This window comes from Lytechinus pictus, chromosome 17, assembly GCF_037042905.1.
Source record: "Lytechinus pictus isolate F3 Inbred chromosome 17, Lp3.0, whole genome shotgun sequence".
NCBI classification, from domain to species: domain Eukaryota; kingdom Metazoa; phylum Echinodermata; class Echinoidea; order Temnopleuroida; family Toxopneustidae; genus Lytechinus; species Lytechinus pictus.
The window spans coordinates 27,239,940-27,262,292 of record NC_087261.1 but is presented as its reverse complement, the minus strand read 5'-3'; the positions used below and the strand labels follow the sequence as shown (position 1 = coordinate 27,262,292).

General features: G+C 36.1%; 1 protein-coding gene across 1 annotated transcript; it reads left to right on the top strand.

The window, feature by feature from the left end:
- The first annotated feature begins 421 nt into the window (after nucleotides 1-421).
- On the top strand, nucleotides 422-18,056 carry LOC135157367 (fibropellin-1-like). Its single transcript, XM_064112615.1, has 13 exons — nucleotides 422-466; nucleotides 2,122-2,248; nucleotides 6,028-6,141; nucleotides 6,949-7,062; nucleotides 7,762-7,872; nucleotides 9,598-9,711; nucleotides 10,411-10,521; nucleotides 12,251-12,364; nucleotides 13,062-13,172; nucleotides 14,659-14,769; nucleotides 16,386-16,499; nucleotides 17,189-17,299; nucleotides 17,947-18,056. Exons 1-13 carry the CDS (start codon nucleotides 422-424, stop codon nucleotides 18,054-18,056), a joined length of 1,407 nt encoding a protein of 468 aa, XP_063968685.1.
- The last annotated feature ends 4,297 nt before the right edge of the window (nucleotides 18,057-22,353 follow it).

The following is a 22,353-nucleotide window of genomic DNA, read 5'->3' as shown; positions in this document are numbered from 1 at the left end:
AAGGAAAAAGGCGAAATCAAACCTACCCTGCGAAACATTTCTCTAGCACTTTGAGTCAATTGAAGTAAAATGGATACATGTAAGCATTTTGTAACAATTTTGCCACCAATATTAAAATTTTGACACTTAGTAAGCACAACCTTTACGCTTTTTGTGCCAGCTGGATCTGAGGACATAACTAAATCTAAACAAAAGCTTGTATCATACATCTCCAACATTTTTTTTTACTAAGTTTCTATCATTTAATGTGGGTTTACATTTCATTTTTCATTTAATACTTGTTTCTCCACACTTTTCTCAAGCTTAACAATGATTAACAAAATTAAAATCAAGCCTAAGCCATTTCATGAAAATCACAGCTCAGTGTAAAGCAAATACCATCATGATGGCCTCGGTGTGTGGGGGAGTGGGATGGGGCGCAATGGCACTCTTCGAAGTGTTTGGGCAAGAAAACAAATTAAAAAAGGTAAAAGATGTCTACAAATCAATTTCACTAGCTAAATTCCACGTGTTCCTCATGATTAAGGTCTACTTTTATTCGCATAACTATTTCAAAGTTCTGCGCAAATCATTTTTCACTAAGTTTTCAAAAGTAAGTGGTGCTCACTCAAGCGGAAATATTTGTCGACAGTTATATCGTCATCTGATTTGATGGATCTGTACCAATGTTAAAATGTCAAAAAATCTTCAAGATATTACAATTGTATAATTTTACAGGACTTTTTCTAAGTGTAAACTTTTTTTTGATACGCACTGTAGAGGAAAAATAATTCGTGGGAGATGTCCGGGTGGTGGGTTCCTCCGTGGATATTTTCGTCTGGAGGAGTGCCCTATAAAGGCTGGGTTCACATAGAAGTATACTATTCGGGTGTACGGTGCACGTTTTCGAGGGCACGCGAATAGCTTGAATCGAACAATAGGATTTCATAATACCGGGTCACATGAGAGGGCACTATACGAAAATGCCGTATAGCTGCGTATAGTATAGTATAGTGGGAATCGTACTTGTTCGATTTTCGTGTAGCGTATACAGACGTGGCAGGTGGTGTTCTGAATTTCCCTATAATATTTACTGTTTGCGTTGGTCAAATGAGGTAAGTTCAAATGAAATGATTTCTTGGTACTCATTTTATTGGAATTTCTTAGCACATGCCGTCATATTTAAGTTATCCAGCACTTCAGAGTTTATCTCATGCACATGCTGTATGATTTATGTGGGCTCTGCATTTTACGTTCTGTCTTTTTTTACCTTGAAATGACTGAAGATACAAGGTCAAAAAGGTCCGCAGCGAATGCTACTTGAGCTATGTTGTTGTGTATCACTGAGTCATGTTTAATTAATTACTTAATTATTCTTATAATAAGTCGATAATAATGTGGAAATAGATTTCATTCAATAAAATATTGTTTATAAGATGATTTATTTATTATTTCACTTTTGCTATGATTTCACAGAGCTGGGATGGGGGAGTAGAATCAAGCTCTCCCCTAAAAATAACGTCATCAAAGCAAAAATATGAATGATTGATAAAATAAATTAGGCTGATACAGGTTTGAAATCTTAAAATATAAATTTGGAAACATAACTACAGTATTTCCAATAACATTCCTCAAGCCCCCCCTCCCCCATAAATAACATTTTAGTTTTTAGTGTGTAAAATCATATGGCTCAAATAAGCCCATCTCGACGGACTGGCTGAACTAACCCCATTAAAAAAAAAATCGTTAAAAGTTGTATTAAATAGAAGTTTAATAATTTGCAGAGGTGACTTCTCTGCTTGAAGTTAGCCCAAAACAAGCTTATTTTCGAATCTTGGTAAGTTATGTAGAAAAAATATGATTTTTTTTTTCTTCAGAAATTAACTTCAGCTAGGAAAAAAAAAAGTGTTTTGTCATACTTATAAGTCCTGGGCCCCGTTGCATAAAACTTTTGCCAGATTTTTTTAATAGCAAAAATCAGGGAATTATTTTAGACTCAATTAGAAACTCTGTATTTTATTTCGCCAGAGTTTTTCTGTGGCCAAAAAAAAAGTAGGACACGCGTGCTACCTTTATGTGACCCGCCATGCCCGTATAGCGTATAGCGAATAGAGAATACCGTATACCTCTATGTGAACCCAGCCTAAAGGAGACTTGAGCACAGGGGAGGTGACTCAGGAGATCCGTCCTCCGGTGGAGATGTCCTATGGAGGAATGCTTGTCAGGGAGCTATCCTCCTTGGTGAGCGGTGCTCCGGGGATATTGTCAGGTAAGAGTCGCCCCCAGCGGAGCTGCCCTCCGGGGGACTTGTCCTGATATGGATTTTGATAACGACCTTGGTACCGGGGCTCAGCCAAGTTTCCATGGTATTTAACATAATAGCAAATATAGGCAGGCATCACACAGCAGTTGCTGTATACCCATGTGGTAATGTTGGAGAAACATGAAGAACTTATTAGGCCTATTTATCTTTATCATCACCCAACACATGAATCCGTTGATTTGATCGAAAATCAATCATGATCGTAAAGTTTATGAATTGAGGCCCTTCGCGCAGGGCGTATCTAGGGTGTATTAGATAGTGCACTTCGAAGTGTATTTTACAAAATAGAGAAATTGAAGACCTATCATTTAAATATTTTTCGCCCTCACCCATTCCACAGTGAATGTATCGAAGTTTTAAAGGGGTCAAAATAATATTTTCTTGAAATCTCGGTTGGTTTGCACCATCGCTTAATTCCCCTCAGAACAGCATTAACGCAAGCGCATGTCCAATCGGACAAACCCTCTACTTTTCGAGATCGCAATTATCCCTGTTGTATTACCAAAGAGCCGAGGATCCCAGCGTTGAGTGACACCCTACAAAGTCAATGGGAATGAAAGCCCAGATCAAATGTAAACATGGATCCCCAAGGATCTACGCGGGGATGACTGCATGATCAAGGGAGGTTCGAAAATAGTTTTTCACCGAATTGTGCGTCGATGAGCGTTGATGACTTTACATACGGCATCTGCACACGGACCTACACGTATCATGTCAGCAGTGCACGTCTTCTACATGAACCAAACAACATCCATAGCCTCTTGTCGAGGCCCTGTCGGCTGCTTTCCGAGCGAACATGGCGAAGCAAGGGAGAGAGCGAAGCAGAGCGCCGCGAGACAGGGCCTCTTGACATCTGGGCCGAATTTCACCGACTTTCTTTTGTTATTTTATTGTTTTTACCAATATACCGACCAAAAACTGGTCAGTGAAAATCATCCAATGAGAGCGCGGGCTGCTATGACGTCATATTGAATATTCATGAGCTCATCTTGAATTGCGACCCGTGGATTCTTGCCGAAGAGTGACGACGAAATATCAAAGAGCGTTGAATCTGCCTCTAAAATGCTGAATATTGACAGATTTAAGGATTTACAAGTCGATAAAATTAAATCTGCACTGAAAGGACGATATTTTTTTGTAAATCTACCCACAGGATATGGATTTTTTTTTATCTTTCATGCGATTCCACTATGTGTCGATAATCGTTCTCCGCGGTGCAGTGAGGGAATGCTGGAGTAGAGTTGTTTCCCCTTGACTCGAGTCTGACCAGCGGCTGACCAGTATCTCCCGGGAAGTTTCGGGGCGGTGATGGATCTTTTACGGCCAGTACTAGTAGTATAGTACCACTGCTTGTAGCATTTTGCTGGTTATATCCCCTTTAGTGTCCCGCAATTAATTGAATCCCCTGCAGAATAGTGGACTATACTATAGTATTCCGAACCCCGGACGAAACAGCTTTGACATTCCATTGGTTTACTAGGTGACCGGTGATATTACAACTTATGTAATTCATTAGGAAGACGTTCCTCATGAATATCTAATTCAGCTCAGATGTCAAGAGGCCCTGGCTCGCGCCAGGCCTATCCGTCGCTTCGCTCGGAAAGCAGCCACCAGGGCCTCGACAAGAGGCTAGGCAATCCATGGATGACACTGTATTCCGGGACACTGGCATAACTTTTGTCATACAATGATCGTCACAAATCGGTATTCTGAACAATGTGTTTTCTCTGTCCTATCTCCCTATATGTTCCCGCCCATCTTTTCTGGCGTTGTGGCGTGCGCCTGTAATCCAAGCTGTGAGGAAGTTACAAATCGATGCAGAGGTTCGAGCCCTGGTCACGTCTTTCGGATGGTGACGTTAAAGGTCGTTGCTAGACGTAAATAATCATATCTGATTGATACACGTATGACACAAAACTCAAATACACATCTTTTCGGAGATATCTCATCTGCAATCCAATCTTGTCCATCTTTAGCAGTATGGTGAGTGAATAGTGTCGTCCATTCGTCTGTGTTAGCCCATGTCTTTGTTTCATCGACTAGAAAACCTCATTTTAACATCTTACACGGCCATAAAGCGTTTGTAAAGCCTCAAAATTCGCTGTTAATTAAAATTAGCCTGGCATTCCATTTTGTGAAATATTAGAAATACTTTTACCTTAAATCTCTCGAACTAAGGGAAAAAAACATGGAAGCCACCCTTACAATGAATTGGTTTGGGGATAAAGAGAAAATCAATGCAAACACAACACTGAAATCTAATCGAAAATTTAATCGAAATTGTATGTGAAATTATAAATTGTGATTTTTCGATTATCACAAAATATCTGCATGCATGACACTTTGATATGTCACTCGTTCACTACTTTTTTTTGTATTTTGTTGTTTGAATTATACACTATTACGAAAGTTCAGACTTTTCATTAATTCACAATCGATCACAACAGGGGCAATGTCATATTCTCAGGAAGAAATCACAGTTCCTAATATCTATGGGCAGAATATTTAAATCTATTGCATTTCAAAGAAATAGTGAGTGGTTACGTCATTTTCCCTTTCATTTTTATACCGACCAGGTGGGTGATTCATAAAGCTGTTCGTAAGTTAAGAGCGACTTTAAGAACAACTGGTGATCCTTTCTTACGCGCTAAATAATCACCAACAAATAATGGTGAACGTCATTTACCACAAGAAAGGATCACCAGTCGCTCTTAAAGTCGCTCTTAACTTACGAACAGCTTTATGAAACGGGCCCCAGGATGTGAATATAACTCTTCATATTAAGTGAAACACTCTGTTTTCTTTTTCCTTTAATACGATTATGATAAAATTTTCAGAGTTATACTTGTTTGATTTTCCTCTAATAAATATTTTTGTTGGGGTAGACTTTATTATCAAGCTATTAGATCATCTCCATTGTTAAATTTCAGTGTTTAATTGTTCTGCTCTCATGGATTGAAAATATAGTTGAATTTTGCCGCCTTGTCGCTTTGCTGGTTGCTAAAACCATCATGGATTATTATGGATATAAGTCTGTGCAGTCAAGGACTGGGTAGTGGCGCAGCTTCAGTGTTTGCCCCGGGCGCCATAATCCCTAGACACGCCACTGTCCCTGCTTAGGAAACGATTTATAATTGATGTCTATATTCAATGCTTTCATTTAATCGATTCCATATCGAGCAGACCTCTGTTAGATCTTCATTGAAAAAAGTTTATTGTTATGCTTGCTATTTGAGTTCATTTTCTAATAAACATTGAGGTTCGCTTGATAAAGCACCCATTTTATACGTTTAAATTTATTACTTATTATCATATATATATTTATATATTAATTTGCTGTTCTACATTCTTGATGTTACCGTTTTATTCTTTGTCATTATTATCTGATCGAAGATTATTTTTGTGCATATGCTTTTATTTGTAATTTTCATTTATTGTCATATTACTGAAATGCATTGTGCTATTTGCTTTTAACCCGTTTAGATTTATTTCAATAAATAAATGAATAAATAAAACAAAATAATAATAATGAATATTATCATATTCATGATAATGATGATTATGCCTATCAGGATTCTATTTCATTTTATTACGTTATAATATATGTCGCTTTACTTTGTAATTTTGCAGGAATTTTGAAATGAAATTAAATCAATCAATCAATCATCACCACCACCACGCCCGTTTTATCCTAACAAGTTTATGTGTTACAATTCTCTTTCAAGATATCGATGAATGTACAAGCTCGCCGTGTCAGAATGAAGGGACTTGTCAGGATTCAGTGAATGGGTTCAACTGCTCTTGTATGACAGGCTACAATGGAAAACATTGCCAAACAGGTGATAAACCATTCATACCACTATCACACCTGTTAAATTGACTCCATACTGACCATTTAGTGGGCCGTATTTCTCGTGAATTCTGTAATCTGAGTGGTTGACTTCTTTAAGAGAAAAACCCGTATTTACCTATTTTACTTGGTCAAAAAGATAAAACTTGTAATATGAGCCCGTATTACCTGTTTGGTGTGTAGCTGTTGTTGTTTTAATTTTGTTTTCATTGTAACGCACGTGCCAAGTGCTGATTTCAACCACGTCATATGAGCCTGTATCACGTGCAAATTCAAGAATCGTGCTGCGCACTACTATTTGCGCATCAATTTCAATGGCGATGTGATCATTGTGATGTCATGAATGAATTTATTTCCAAAATCACTCTCACAAGCAGGGTTTTGCATTTTTGTAGTGCTATTCTATTCATTTTCCCTATTCTGCAATAATATAAGGATACACTTAAAGATATAAAATCTTTACACTCTGCTTCTTCTTACGAAATACGGGAAATATCTACGTTCTGGTTCCATATTCCATGAGGCCAGAATTTCCCGTATAACGTAAACAAGCAGGGTGTTTTTTATCACCTGGTATATGTATGCATGTATATATACTATACTTGTATTTACGATGTTCCACCTATTGGCATATGTTAATAAGAAAATATAAATGAAGACTCGAATTCATTGAATGTCAATTCGAAATGATTTATTCAAAATTGAAATTAAAATCATTTGGAATTTGCTTTTTTTTATTGGAGTCTTCGTTTTTTTTATTTATTCATTCATCTATTGTATTTATGTCTCTTTTAAGATATCGACGAATGTGCAAGCTCGCCGTGTCAGAATGAAGGTACCTGTCAGGATTTGGTCAATGGATACAACTGCTCTTGTATCACTGGTTACAATGGAACGCATTGCCAAACAGGTGATACACCATTCATAATAATAATTAATAATTGTACTTTTATATTGCTCAATTTCTATATGTATAAACTCAAATGCGCATTACAATAATATTATTATTACCCCGGCTATAGCCGTGCTACCTACGGGCACACTGGCATTCGAGGAATTTCTTCCTGCCGGGTACCCATTCACCTCACCTGGGTTGAGTGCAGCACAATGTGGGTCAATTTCTTGCTGAAGGAAAACAGGACATGGCTAGGAATTGAACCCACGTCCCTCAGATTGAAAGACGAGAGTCATAACCTCTAAACCACGACGCCCCCATTAATGCCACAGTATCACCTGCTAAAACTGACTCCATAGCGACCAAATATTATTACCAATGACATTCAATCAGTTGGTTTTGAGTCTTTTTTATGTGAATATTCTAGAATATTTAAACAACAAATATAAAAATTGGATATAAAATCATCTAGCAGTTTTTTTTTAAATTTATTTAATTCATTTATTTATTTATTATTTTAGTTTTTTTTTAAAGATTTTCAGAAAATGTTTGCCCCGCTTGATGCCAGTCTGTCGGGGACACCGCTGCTCGTTTCATTCATAACAATCACATATTATTTACAACCCCCCCCCCAAAAAAAAAATATATAGTATTATTCGATCGCTCAATTTTCGTGTTAGCTCTGTTGGTTATTGTCTTGAACATTTCTTACAGAGGTACCTGGATGCACCCATTCAACCTGCATCAACGGACAATGTATCGATGGGATAGCGGGATCAGTTTGTGACTGTGAACCTGGTTGGACTGGAGAAAACTGCGATGCTGGTATTGTATTTTTTCTTCTTTTACTCTTTCTTCCCTTTTGATACTGTTATATTGCCTAACATGAAACTGACAAAATAATGTTCATTGAATAGAAGAGGCTAGTCGCAGAAAAAGAAATCAGAAATATATGGCAAAACAAAAGGGAGTAATAGCAAGCCCTTTGAATCCCTTTGAATCATTTTTGAAATGCAAGAATTGAGTATATTTGGTAAACGTTTCTTATCGCTTGGTATAGTATATAGTGTGTATAAAATACTGAGATACCTGCCTTGCAAAGTTACTCGCCGTTTACTAAGTGAATGTACATTAACTGTAGGTAGCATCGCATCGCGTTAACTTGACCCCCCCCCCCCCGTTTTACCGAAAGGGTGCGTTTGCGGGGGACTTGTGTTAAGTATGCAATTCGGATTACTTTCACCTAGTCTTGAATTTGTATTTTACCTTCAAATTATCATTTGTAAAAGGCTATCGATTGATTTATTAAAACTTGTTCTGTAGCCAGTTGGTCTAATAATTATAGACAAATGGTTTTACAGACTTCATCATTTTTATCAATACTTCCATTATAATCTTGGATCTTTTATGTACAACCTTAGTAGAGATGAACAACCAGAAGTATTTTATTTTATGTTTACAAGAAATATCAATGTTCATCCCTACCCTACAAGTTCTGCTGGACTTTTCCATTTACCTAGAACGAGGACAGTATTAACAAACAAACTATTCATATCTTCTGGCATCAAACTTTGGAACTCACTTTCGCAAACTTTACGAAATAAGCCAACTATTTATAGCTTCAATAGAGCACTTAAAAAAATTTAACTAATAACTATAACACTCAAACATGTCAAATCATTCAGTGAATGGGTACAACTGTTCTTGTATGACAGGCTACAATGGAACACATTGCCAAACAGGTGATAAACCATTCATACCACTATCACACCTGTTAAACTGACTCCATACTGACCATTTAGTGGGCCGTATTTCTCGTGAATTCTGTAATCTGAGTGGTTGACTTCTTCGAGAGAAAAACCCGTATTTACCTATTTTACTTGGTCAAAAAGATAAAACTTGTAATATGAGCCCGTATTACCTGTTTGGTGTGTAGCTGTTGTTGTTTTAATTTTGTTTTCATTGTAACGCGCAAGCCAAGTGCTGATTTCAACCACGTCATATGAGCCTGTATCACGTGCAAATTAAAGAATCGTGCTGCGCACTACTATTTGCGCATCAATTTCAATGGCAATGTGATCGTTGTGATGTCATGAATGAATTTCTTTCCAAAATCACTCTAAAAATGCAGGGTTTTGCTTTTTAGTGTGCTATTCTATTCATTTCCCCTATTCTGCAATAATATAAGGATACACTTAAAGAGATAAAATCTTTACACTCTGCTTCTTCTTACGAAATACGGGATATATCTACGTTCTGGTTCCATATTCCATGAGGCCAGAATTTCCCGTATAACGTAAACAAGCAGGGTGTGTATTTTATCACCTGGTATATGTATGCATGTATATATACTATACTTGTATTTACGATGTTCCACCTATTGGCATATGTTAATAAGAAAATATAAATGAAGACTCGAATTCATTGAATGTCAATTCCAAATTATTTATTTAAAGTTAAAATTAAAATCATTTGGAATTTGCTTTTTTTAATTGGAGTATTCGTTTATTTATTTATTCATTCATATATTGTATTTACGTCTCTTTTAAGATATCGACGAATGCGCAAGCTCGCCGTGTCAGAATGAAGGTACCTGTCAGGATTTGGTCAATGGATACAACTGCTCTTGTATCACTGGTTACAATGGAACGCATTGCCAAACAGGTGATACACCATTCATAATAATAATTAATAATTGTACTTTTATATTGCTCAATTTCTATATGTATAAACTCAAATGCGCATTACAATAATATTATTATTACCCCGGCTATAGCCGTGCTACCTACGGGCACACTGGCATTCGAGGAATTTCTTCCTGCCGGGTACCCATTCACCTCACCTGGGTTGAGTGCAGCACAATGTGGGTCAATTTCTTGCTGAAGGAAAACAGGACATGGCTAGGAATTAAACCCACGTCCCTCAGATTGAAAGACGAGAGTCATAACCTCTAAACCACGACGCCCCCATTAATGCCACAGTATCACCTGCTAAAACTGACTCCATAGCGACCAAATATTATTACCAATGACATTCAATCAGGTGGTTTTGAGTCTTTTTTATGTGAATATTCTAGAATATTTAAACAACAAATATAAAAATTGGATATAAAATCATCTAGCAGTTTTTTTTTTAAATTTATTTAATTCATTTATTTATTTATTATTTTAGTTTTTTTTTAAAGATTTTCAGAAAATGTTTGCCCCGCTTGATGCCAGTCTGTCGGGGACACCGCTGCTCGTTTCATTCATAACAATCACATATTATTTACAACCCCCCCCCAAAAAAAAAATATATAGTATTATTCGATCGCTCAATTTTCGTGTTAGCTCTGTTGGTTATTGTCTTGAACATTTCTTACAGAGGTACCTGGATGCACCCATTCAACCTGCATCAACGGACAATGTATCGATGGGATAGCGGGATCAGTTTGTGACTGTGAACCTGGTTGGACTGGAGAAAACTGCGATGCTGGTATTGTATTTTTTCTTCTTTTACTCTTTCTTCCCTTTTGATACTGTTATATTGCCTAACATGAAACTGACAAAATAATGTTCATTGAATAGAAGAGGCTAGTCGCAGAAAAAGAAATCAGAAATATATGGCAAAACAAAAGGGAGTAATAGCAAGCCCTTTGAATCCCTTTGAATCATTTTTGAAATGCAAGAATTGAGTATATTTGGTAAACGTTTCTTATCGCTTGGTATAGTATATAGTGTGTATAAAATACTGAGATACCTGCCTTGCAAAGTTACTCGCCGTTTACTAAGTGAATGTACATTAACTGTAGGTAGCATCGCATCGCGTTAACTTGACCCCCCCCCCCCCCCCCGTTTTACCGAAAGGGTGCGTTTGCGGGGGACTTGTGTTAAGTATGCAATTCGGATTACTTTCACCTAGTCTTGAATTTGTATTTTACCTTCAAATTATCATTTGTAAAAGGCTATCGATTGATTTATTAAAACTTGTTCTGTAGCCAGTTGGTCTAATAATTATAGACAAATGGTTTTACAGACTTCATCATTTTTATCAATACTTCCATTATAATCTTGGATCTTTTATGTACAACCTTAGTAGAGATGAACAACCAGAAGTATTTTATTTTATGTTTACAAGAAATATCAATGTTCATCCCTACCCTACAAGTTCTGCTGGACTTTTCCATTTACCTAGAACGAGGACAGTATTAACAAACAAACTATTCATATCTTCTGGCATCAAACTTTGGAACTCACTTTCGCAAACTTTACGAAATAAGCCAACTATTTATAGCTTCAATAGAGCACTTAAAAAAATTTAACTAATAACTATAACACTCAAACATGTCAAATCATTCAGTGAATGGGTACAACTGTTCTTGTATGACAGGCTACAATGGAACACATTGCCAAACAGGTGATAAACCATTCATACCACTATCACACCTGTTAAACTGACTCCATACTGACCATTTAGTGGGCCGTATTTCTCGTGAATTCTGTAATCTGAGTGGTTGACTTCTTCGAGAGAAAAACCCGTATTTACCTATTTTACTTGGTCAAAAAGATAAAACTTGTAATATGAGCCCGTATTACCTGTTTGGTGTGTAGCTGTTGTTGTTTTAATTTTGTTTTCATTGTAACGCGCAAGCCAAGTGCTGATTTCAACCACGTCATATGAGCCTGTATCACGTGCAAATTAAAGAATCGTGCTGTGCACTACTATTTGCGCATCAATTTCAATGGCAATGTGATCGTTGTGATGTCATGAATGAATTTCTTTCCAAAATCACTCTAAAAATGCAGGGTTTTGCTTTTTAGTGTGCTATTCTATTCATTTCCCCTATTCTGCAATAATATAAGGATACACTTAAAGAGATAAAATCTTTACACTCTGCTTCTTCTTACGAAATACGGGATATATCTACGTTCTGGTTCCATATTCCATGAGGCCAGAATTTCCCGTATAACGTAAACAAGCAGGGTGTGTATTTTATCACCTGGTATATGTATGCATGTATATATACTATACTTGTATTTACGATGTTCCACCTATTGGCATATGTTAATAAGAAAATATAAATGAAGACTCGAATTCATTGAATGTCAATTCCAAATTATTTATTTAAAGTTAAAATTAAAATCATTTGGAATTTGCTTTTTTTAATTGGAGTATTCGTTTATTTATTTATTCATTCATATATTGTATTTACGTCTCTTTTAAGATATCGACGAATGCGCAAGCTCGCCGTGTCAGAATGAAGGTACCTGTCAGGATTTGGTCAATGGATACAACTGCTCTTGTATCACTGGTTACAATGGAACGCATTGCCAAACAGGTGATACACCATTCATAATAATAATTAATAATTGTACTTTTATATTGCTCAATTTCTATATGTATAAACTCAAATGCGCATTACAATAATATTATTATTACCCCGGCTATAGCCGTGCTACCTACGGGCACACTGGCATTCGAGGAATTTCTTCCTGCCGGGTACCCATTCACCTCACCTGGGTTGAGTGCAGCACAATGTGGGTCAATTTCTTGCTGAAGGAAAACAGGACATGGCTAGGAATTGAACCCACGTCCCTCAGATTGAAAGACGAGAGTCATAACCTCTAAACCACGACGCCCCATTCATGCCACAGTATCACCTGCTAAAACTGACTCCATAGCGACCAAATATTATTACCAATGACATTCAATCAGTTGGTTTTGAGTCTTTTTTATGTGAATATTCTAGAATATTTAAACAACAAAGATAATAATTGGATATATAATCATCTAGCAGTCTTTTTTTAAACTTATTTAATTCATTTATTTGTTTATTATTTTAGCTTTTTAAAAAGCTTTTCAGAAAATGTTTGCCCCGCTTGAGGCCAGTCTGTCGGGGACACCGCTGCTCGTTTCATTCATAACAATCCCATATTATTTACAACCCCCCCCCCCAAAAAAAAATATATAGTATTATTCGATCGCTCAATTTTCGTGTTAGCTCTGTTAGTCATTGTCTTAAACATTTCTTACAGAGGTACCTGGATGCACTAATTCAACCTGCATCAACGGACAATGTATCAATGGGATAGCGGGATCAATTTGTGGCTGTGAACCCGGTTGGACTGGAGAAAACTGCGATGCTGGTATTGTATTTTTTCTTCTTTTACTCTTTCTTCCCTTTTGGATACTGTTATATTGCCTAACATGAAACTGACAAAATAATGTTCATTGAATAGAATAGACTAGTCGCAGAAAAAGAAACCAGAAATATATGGCAAAACAAAAGGGAGTAATAGCAAGCCCTTTGAATCCCTTTGAATCATTTTTGAAATGCAAGAATTGAGTATATTTGGTGAACGTTTCTTCTCGCTTTGTATAGTGTATAGTGTGTATAAAATACTGAGATACCTGCCCTGCAAAGTTACTCGCCGTTTACTAAGTGAATGTACATTTTCTGTAGGTAGCATCGCATCGCGTTAACTTGACCCCCCCCCCCCCCCGTTTTAGCGAAAGGGTGCGTTTGCGGGGGACTTGTGTTAAGTATGCAATTCGGATTACTTTCACCGAGTCTTGAATTTGTATTTTACCTTCAAATTATCATTTGTAAAAGGCTATCGATTGATTTATTCAAACTTTTTCTGTAGCCAGTTGGTCTAATAATTATAGACCATTGGTTTAAAAGACCTCATTATCATATTTATCAATACTTTTATCATTTTTATCAATACTTCCATTATAATCTTGGATCTTTTATGTACAACCTTAGTAGAGATGAACTACCAGACGTATTTTATTTTATGTTTACAATAAATATCAATGTTCATCACTACCCTACAAGTTCTGCTGGACTTTTCCATTTACCTAGAACGAGGACATTATTAACAAACAAACTATTCATATCTTCTGGCATCAAACTTTGGAACTCACTTTCGCAAACTTTACGAAATAAGCCAACTATTAATAGCTTCAATAGAGCACTTAAAAAAATCTAACTAATAACTATAACACTCAAATCATTCAGTGAATGGGTACAATTGTTCTTGTATGACAGGCTACAATGGAACACATTGCCAAACAGGTGATAAACCATTCATACCACCATCACACCTGTTAAACTGACTCCATACTGACCATTCTGTAATCTGAGTGGTTGACTTCTTTGAGAGAAAAACCCGTATTTACATATTTCACTTGGTCAAAAAGATAAAACTTGTAATATGAGCCCGTATTACCTGTTTGGTGTGTAGCTGTTGTTGTTTTAATTGATTCCACACCGACCAAGTATTATTACCAATGACATACCATCAGTTGGTTTTGAGTCTTTTTTATGTGAATATACTATAGGATATTCAAACAACAAAGAAAAAAAGTTAGATATAAAATTATCTAGCAATCTTTTTTATTTATTTATTTAATTCATTTATTTATCTATTATTTTTGCTTTTTAACAAGCTTTTCATAAAATGTTTGCCCCGCTTGAGGGCAGTCTGCCGGGGACACCGCTGCTCGTTTCATTCATAATAATCCTATATTATTTACAAAAAAACACCAATATATATATAGTATTAATCGATCGCTCTGAATGTTCGTGTTAGCTCTGTTAGTCATTGTCTTAAACATTTCTTACAGAGTTACCTGGATGCACCAATTCAACCTGCATCAACGGACAATGTATCGATGGGAAAGTGGGATCAGTTTGTGGCTGTGAACCCGGTTGGACTGGAGAAAACTGCGATGCTGGTAATGTATTTTTTTTTCTTCTTCAACTCTTTTTCCCTTTTGATACTGTAATATTGCCTAAAATTCAACTGACAAATGTTCATAAATTAGAACAGGCTAGTCTCAGAAAAAGAAATCAGAAAGATATGGCAATAAAAAGGGAATTAAATAGAGTAACAGAAAGCCTATTCCCTTAGAATCATTTTTTATCATTTTTGAAGTGCAAGAATTGAGTAGGCCTATATTTGGTGAAGTTTCACTTCGCTTTGTCTTGTATAGTGTATGTAAAAGAGATACCTGCCTTGCGGCAAAGTTACTCGCTGTTTACTAAGGGAAATGTACATTTTCTGTAGGTAGCGTCGCATAGATTTTGGTTATAAAGTAGGATATAAAACAAATATATCAGGCGTTTCCTTCGAAAGCATAATGGAAATTATTAATCCTCGGTTGGACTGGCAAAACTACTATATTTCCTTCGGGGCTTCGCCGCTCGAGAAAAATAGTAATTGCCACACCAACCTCGGATAAATAATTCCACTATACTTTCTCAAAGCCTGATATATTTGTTTATTATCTCTTAAAATGAAATTGGTATTCTGAGATGACATTTTATCTCTCAGATAAAATTTTAAATGTTATCTTGCGTATAATTTTTTTCTTGCGTATCTACAAATGATATGCAACAGATGAGTGCCTGCGTAGACATACATGTACCCATTGCGTATCTAACCATTGCAACGCGGATGACGTGCTTGCACTCATGTTACTTTGAAGAAGAAATAAAATAAACTTAAAAGAGGGTAGGGGCTATTTTATCTCTGCGACGTTTATTTTATCATTGTTTCTCGGTGAATTGACTCCAAATGTTGACATAATAATGAAGAAAAATTATATATTTATTGAGAATAACAACTTTTCTTGACTAATATTGTCTTTGAAATGATGCTTGAAAAGATGCGATATAGACTTCGAAAAAATATTAAAGTATTGTCATTTAAAAAAAAATCTATGTAAAGTCGCTCAAGCGTAAAGTGCAAGCGTATTTGAAGTCAATAAATTGACGCAATCTCTCTCAAATGTAAATATGTTTCAAATGTTGTTATGTTCTCCAATACCCGTTGGGGTGATCTGAGAATAAATATTACTGTCATTACTGTCATTACTGTCCTTTGCCACACTTCTTGGCGGAATGGATTTCCATTGGTTGAGTGATATGAGAGAGCTATAAAAGCGCGTTTCTAATTGGATATTGATTTAAAAATAGGTGTGTCTTACAGAAATAAAATTGTTCTCAGAATACCAATTCGGAAAGATTTCGGAAAGGGTATATTATCTCACTGATTTTAACTGAGATATAATATTTTATTTTATCTGAGCTAAAATGGATCTCAGATTACCACCCCTGGTATTTGTATGCATGTATAGTACTATACTTGAATTCACGATGTTCCACCTATTGGCCCATATTAATAAGAAAATATAAAAGAAGACTTGAATTTATTGAATGTCAATTCAAGATGATTTTTTTAGAGTTAAAATTAAAATCATTTGGAATTGGCATTTTGAATTGGAGTTTTCGTTTATTTATTTATATAATCATTCATTCATTCACTCATTGTATTTATGTCTCTTTTAAGATATCGAAGAATGTGCAAGCTCGCCGTGTCAGAATGGAGGGACTTGTCAGGATTCCGTCAATGGATACAACTGCTCTTGTATGACAGGTTACAATGGAACGCATTGCCAAACAGGTGACACACCAGTCATGATAATGATTAAAAATTGTACATTTATATTGCTCAATTTCTACATATTATACTCAATAGCGCATTACAATAATGTTATTATTACCCCGGCTATAGCCGTGCTGCCTACGGGCGCTCTGGCATTCAAGGAATTTTCCTGCCGGGTACCCATTCACCTGACCCGGGTTGAGTGCAGCACAATGTGGGTCAATTTCCTGCTGAAGGAAAACACGCCATGGCTGGGAATTGAACCCACGTCCCTCAGATTGAAAGACGAGAGTCATAACCACTAAACCACGACGCCCCCATTCATGCCACAGTATCACCTGCTAAAACTGACTCCATAGCGACCAAATATTATTACCAATGACATACCATCAGTTGGTTTTGAGTCTTTTTTATGTGAATATTCTAGAATATTCAAACAACAAAGAAAAAAAGTTGGATATAAAATCCTCTAGCAGTCTTTTTTTTTATTCATTTAATTCATTTATTTATGTATCATTTTAGCTTTTTAAAAAGCTTTTCAGAAAATGTTTGCCCCGATTGAGGGCAGTCTGCCGGGGACACCGCTGCTCGTTTCATTCATAATAATCCTATATTATTTACAACAACAAATATATATATATAGTATTAATCGATCGCTCAATGTTCGTGTTAGCTCTGTTAGTCATTGTCTTAAACATTTCTTACAGAGGTACCTGAATGCACCAATTCAACCTGCATCAACGGACAATGTATCAATGGGATAGCGGGATCAGTTTGTGGCTGTGAACCCGGTTGGACTGGAGAAAACTGCGATGCTGGTAATGTATTTTTTTTCTTCAACTCTTTTTCCCTTTCGATACTGTAATATTGCCTAAAATCCAACTGACAAATGTTCATAGATTAGAACATGCTTGTCTCAGAAAAAGAAATTAGAAAGATATGGCAATAACAGGGGGATTAAATAGAGTAACAGAAAGCCAATTCCCTTAGAATCATTTTTTATCATTTTTGAAGTGCAAGAATTGAGTAGGCCTATATTTGGTAAAGTTTCACTTCGCTTTGTCTTGTATAGTGTATGTAAAAGAGATACCTGCCTTGCGGCAAAGTTACTCGCTGTTTACTAAGGGAAATGTACATTTTCTGTAGATAGCGTCGCATATATTTTGGTTATAAAGTAGGATGAAAAACAAATATATCAGGCGTTTCCTTCGAAAGCATAGTGGGAATTATTGATCCTCGGTTGTACTGGCAAAACTACTATATTCTCGGGGCTTCGCCGCTCGGGAAAAATAGTAATTGCCACACCAACCTCGGATAAATAATTCCACTATACTTTATCAAAGCCTGATATATTTGTTTATTATCTCTTTATACAATGAAATTGGTATTCTGAGATGACATTTTATCTCTCAGATAAAATTTTAAATGTTATCTTGCGTATAATTTTGTTCTTGCGTATCTACAGATGATACGCAACAGATGAGTGCCTGCGTAGACATACCCATCGCGTATCTAACCATTGCAACGCGGATGACGTGCTTGCACTCATGTTACTTTGAAGAAGAAATAAAATAAACTTAAAAGAGGGTAGGGGCTATTTTATCTCCGCGACGTTCATTTTATCATTGTTTCTCGGTGAATTGACTCCAAATGTTGACATGAAAATGAAGAAAAATTATATATTTATTGAGAATAGCAACTTAACGTTATTCCTGTACAATCAGGAAGTATTTCATAAGACTTTTCTTGACTAATATTGTCTTTGAAATGATGCTTGAAAAGATGCGATATAAACTTTAAAAAAATTTAAAGTATTGTCATTTAAAAAAAATCTATGTAAAGACGCTCAAGCGTATAGTGCAAGCGTATTTGAAGTCAATGAATTGACGCAATCTCTCTCCTTTGCCACACTTCTTGGCGGAATGGATTTCCATTGGTTGAGTGATATGAGCAGGGGGGTGAAACTCCGCTTCTGCATCCGGTCAGAATTGAAGAAAATTTCGGAGGGTCAAAAGTGCACACTGCTCCCATTTTTCATGTACAAGCCTATGGACACCGCCTCTGTATTGGTACACCAGCGAAATGGAGGCGTGGTCATGAAACGTCCTTCGCGCATAGCGTAAAATATGTAAATAAGCATTTTGTCACTAATTAGCATAATGCGCGACCTGATTGAATATCGTTGGTGTCTGTGATTATAATACATCATGTCACTCATTCCTTCTTTTTTTTCTCCTAAGAGTGATCTAGTTTTATTGATCTATTTATTCTTGCCTCTCACGATTATTACTGCATCTTTGATTTATTTTAGCTGCAAATGGCCAGGATCTTTGCTTAATTTTTTAAAAAATATTACAGAAGAGGTTCCCAAAGAAAATGTTGCCATGATAATTGTTTCCCTTAAATCGTGTAAGTGTTCCTCGGTTGACAATAATGGTTCAATGTAATTACGATGACATCTCTTTATGTTTCAGGAGCACTTATTTTTTTTCTTTTTATTGCAGAAAACGAAATGAACCTTTATTTCATAATGTGAACAAAAATAAGAACAAATTAAATCCTTTTCCATAATTGTAGTCTCAAATATATGTCCTATTATGAATAGCAGTCCTCGGAGCACCTAATTTTAAATGGCAACTTCTATGTCAAACATCAATAGCTTAGTCGATCGGTAGAGCGGGGGTTTCGGATTCCGGTGACCCGGGTTCGATTCCCAAGTGGTGCGCTAGTGCCCTTTGGTAAGGCATTTATCCTCATTACCAGGGCCCGTATTCCATAAACAAGATAAGCTTTTTGCTTAAGTCTTAGCAATTTGTCTTAGCATTTTGCTTGTCTAAGAAATCTTCCCTAACGATATTCTATAAACTTTAAGGACGTTCCACAGTTAAAGTGAAATCCATGTCATTATCACCAAACTTTGCACATAGATACTTTAGAACCTTAATATTCGAAATATGCAAAAATTAACATAGGTCCATGTGCTTGATTTTTTGCTATAGAACTTCAAACTTCACCCAAATTGATGTTCTTAAGAATTGTGCATTCAAAAGAATTTGGCATTTTTAGACCGCCCAAGATTACTACAATGAGTTTAAACCTGTATTACTCAGTCAAAATACATGAAAAAGTCATCAAATTTCGCAAGAGAGTTAATAATTGTATCGTTAGAATGGAGAATATATTTATAGTGCTATTTGTTTGCAATTTTAAGTTTAACAGCACTGTCAGTTCTTAAAAATGGCGTAAAAGATAACAAAATCCCAATCTAAAAAATGTGAAATTTCAGTAACAAACTACAAAAGTACAATAAATGCTGCACTTTATTCAAAATCCATGTCATTTTCACCAAAATTTGTAAAGTTGTAGAGGAAGGTATACCTAAGAGGAACAAACATTAAAAAATAGGGGTTCATGTGCTTGTTTTTAAACTATCAGTATTTTTATTAGAGCAAATGTGCTTTTTAAAACACCAAAAATGCGCCGAATGCTTTGTATCTATGTGAAGAAAAAATCAAAACCACTCTACCATTTATTCAAACTCGGGGTAATATTCGTGATTCTTGGCAGCACTGCAGAGTAAAGTATTTTGAAATTGTAGAGAATCTTTTTTTGAATGGTCCATGGAATAATTCCATTTTTTAGCTTCATGAAATAACGCATCGGATCTGCAGTTAAAGTGCAGAAGATGAGAAAAATCAGCACATACCCGCAGCTAATTAATCACCTGTTCATCCATTGTGACGTCAGCGCGCAGAGTGTAAACTATGCGCAGATCATAATGCGCACAAACATAACTGTGGAACGTCCTTAAGACATTTGTCTCAAGTCAGACGATATGGCTAAGCCAAAGTCTCAAAGTCAAATGCTATGACCTTCTAAACTGCTGCAGGGGTGACTGCAACAAAATAGCAAAAATGTCATTGAAGTTGTTTTTTCTTAACAAGTTTGATTTTATTGAAACTAATTACAACTATTGTAGTAAAAGAAGAGCATTCATCACCCATATATGGTAAGAATTCTTTATTCAGATTATTCTATATTTTTTTAATTACCAAAACATTTCAATCCCAAACCGAGTGACTTGCACAGTTTTTTATGTATCAGTCCCATTCATTACTTTTCATGTATTGTTTGTCAAAATCTAAATGGGATAGGGTAGATTCCTCTCGACATCTTTATTCTACTTCAGTTGAAGTAGACCTAGGGTCTAAGGGAAAACATTTGTAACTTTTGAGACTAGTCTTGGGTCTAACATTAGGCCTAGATCTAGCCTAGGCCCAAGATCTACAACTAATATCCGTCTGTTTGGAGGAGAATTGAACATTGTTTTTACTTTTTACTTTCCTGAAGGCTGAAGCAAAACGTAACTTTGTTAGTCTAGTGCCGTAGTGGAGCAACTGAGACTGAAGCTACATACTAGGCCTAGATCTAACGATAGACCTATATTAGTATTGGTCTAGGCCTAGAACATGCAGGACTTAGCCTGGCTTAATAGCCTAATTAAGACAGGGATAGATCTATCTAGATTTACATGTATGTCTAGAATAGATCTGACTTAGGCCTAGACCAAAAGCTTCAGTCTCCGACTGTATTTTGGTTGTTCCGCTATTTTAGTATTACGAGTACGACACTAAACAGTCTAACGTTACGTTGGCCTAGTCTCACCAATGTGATATGACAGTAAATGTCAGAAACTTTTAAATAAATCCCCAGAAACGACGGTTATTCCTGTCAACAGTGCTAGATATATCGCTATGCATTGCTTGCCAACTAGGCCTATGCCTAAAGTTAGATCTAGTCCTAGTAGTAGTCTAGACATCTATCTAGATCTACTCCTGCTTTAGGTCCATCTGTTTGTTTGGAGTTTTTATTTTATACATTTTGAGGACTTGTTTAGATCTAGGTTTCCAGGACTAGAAAACAGGCCTAAACCTAGACCAACACTGGCAACAGCTCAGTCTAGACTAGGGCCTAGATTTATATAAGAATTTAGATCTAGGGCCTAGGCGGCCTAGCCTGTGCTTTCTTCTATTCATTCTAGATTTTATTTCTAGCCTATCCGGTGGCCCTAACGTTAGGACTGGCTGATCTAGTCTACTGTTTGATCTAGAAATCTCTAACCTAGGCCTAGATCTAGACTAAATGACTTACTCACTTAGACTAAAAGTTAGACCCTATCTAGATCTAGAACTATACCAATCTAGGTGTACATAGGGTCATAGTAATAGGTGTAGATCTAGAGACTTGTAGACTCTATCTCAATGTAGATTCTAGATCTAAAAATAGTAAATGTAGGCTAGATCTAGTCTAGTTCTACTCATCTAACGTTAGGCCTGAGAAAGGAAGTAGGCTAGGGATCTAGCATTGGGTTATTTCTAGGACTAAAGAATCTTGATCTAGGCTTAGATCTAAACTAGGGGCTGTAGTTCGAAATCTTGAGGTCTAGCCCCCCCCCCCCAAAAAAAAAAAAAAAAAAAAAAAAAAAACTAGAACTAAGCCCTCAGCTACATGTAGTTCTCTATGTAGCCAAACAAAAGTTAGCATTGACCATTGTCTAAATCTTTTTTGGCGTATACATGTAGTTATCATACAAACACATATTTTGATGAATGAGAAAATGTGTCTTGCAGATTATTTTAGCTCAAAACCTACATTTCATGGACATATAGGCCAATGTCATAAAATGAAGAAGTAGTTCAATACACATCATGCTGTTTACACATTTATTGATCTGATATGCTGTTACCATGGCAACAAATTTTCAAATATATGTCTTGCAGATCTACACCTCAAAATCAATGTGTGAGCCAACTTTTATAAGAATTGGTAAAACTAATAAAGGGATTCAAACCACAAGATTTTCACCTAATTT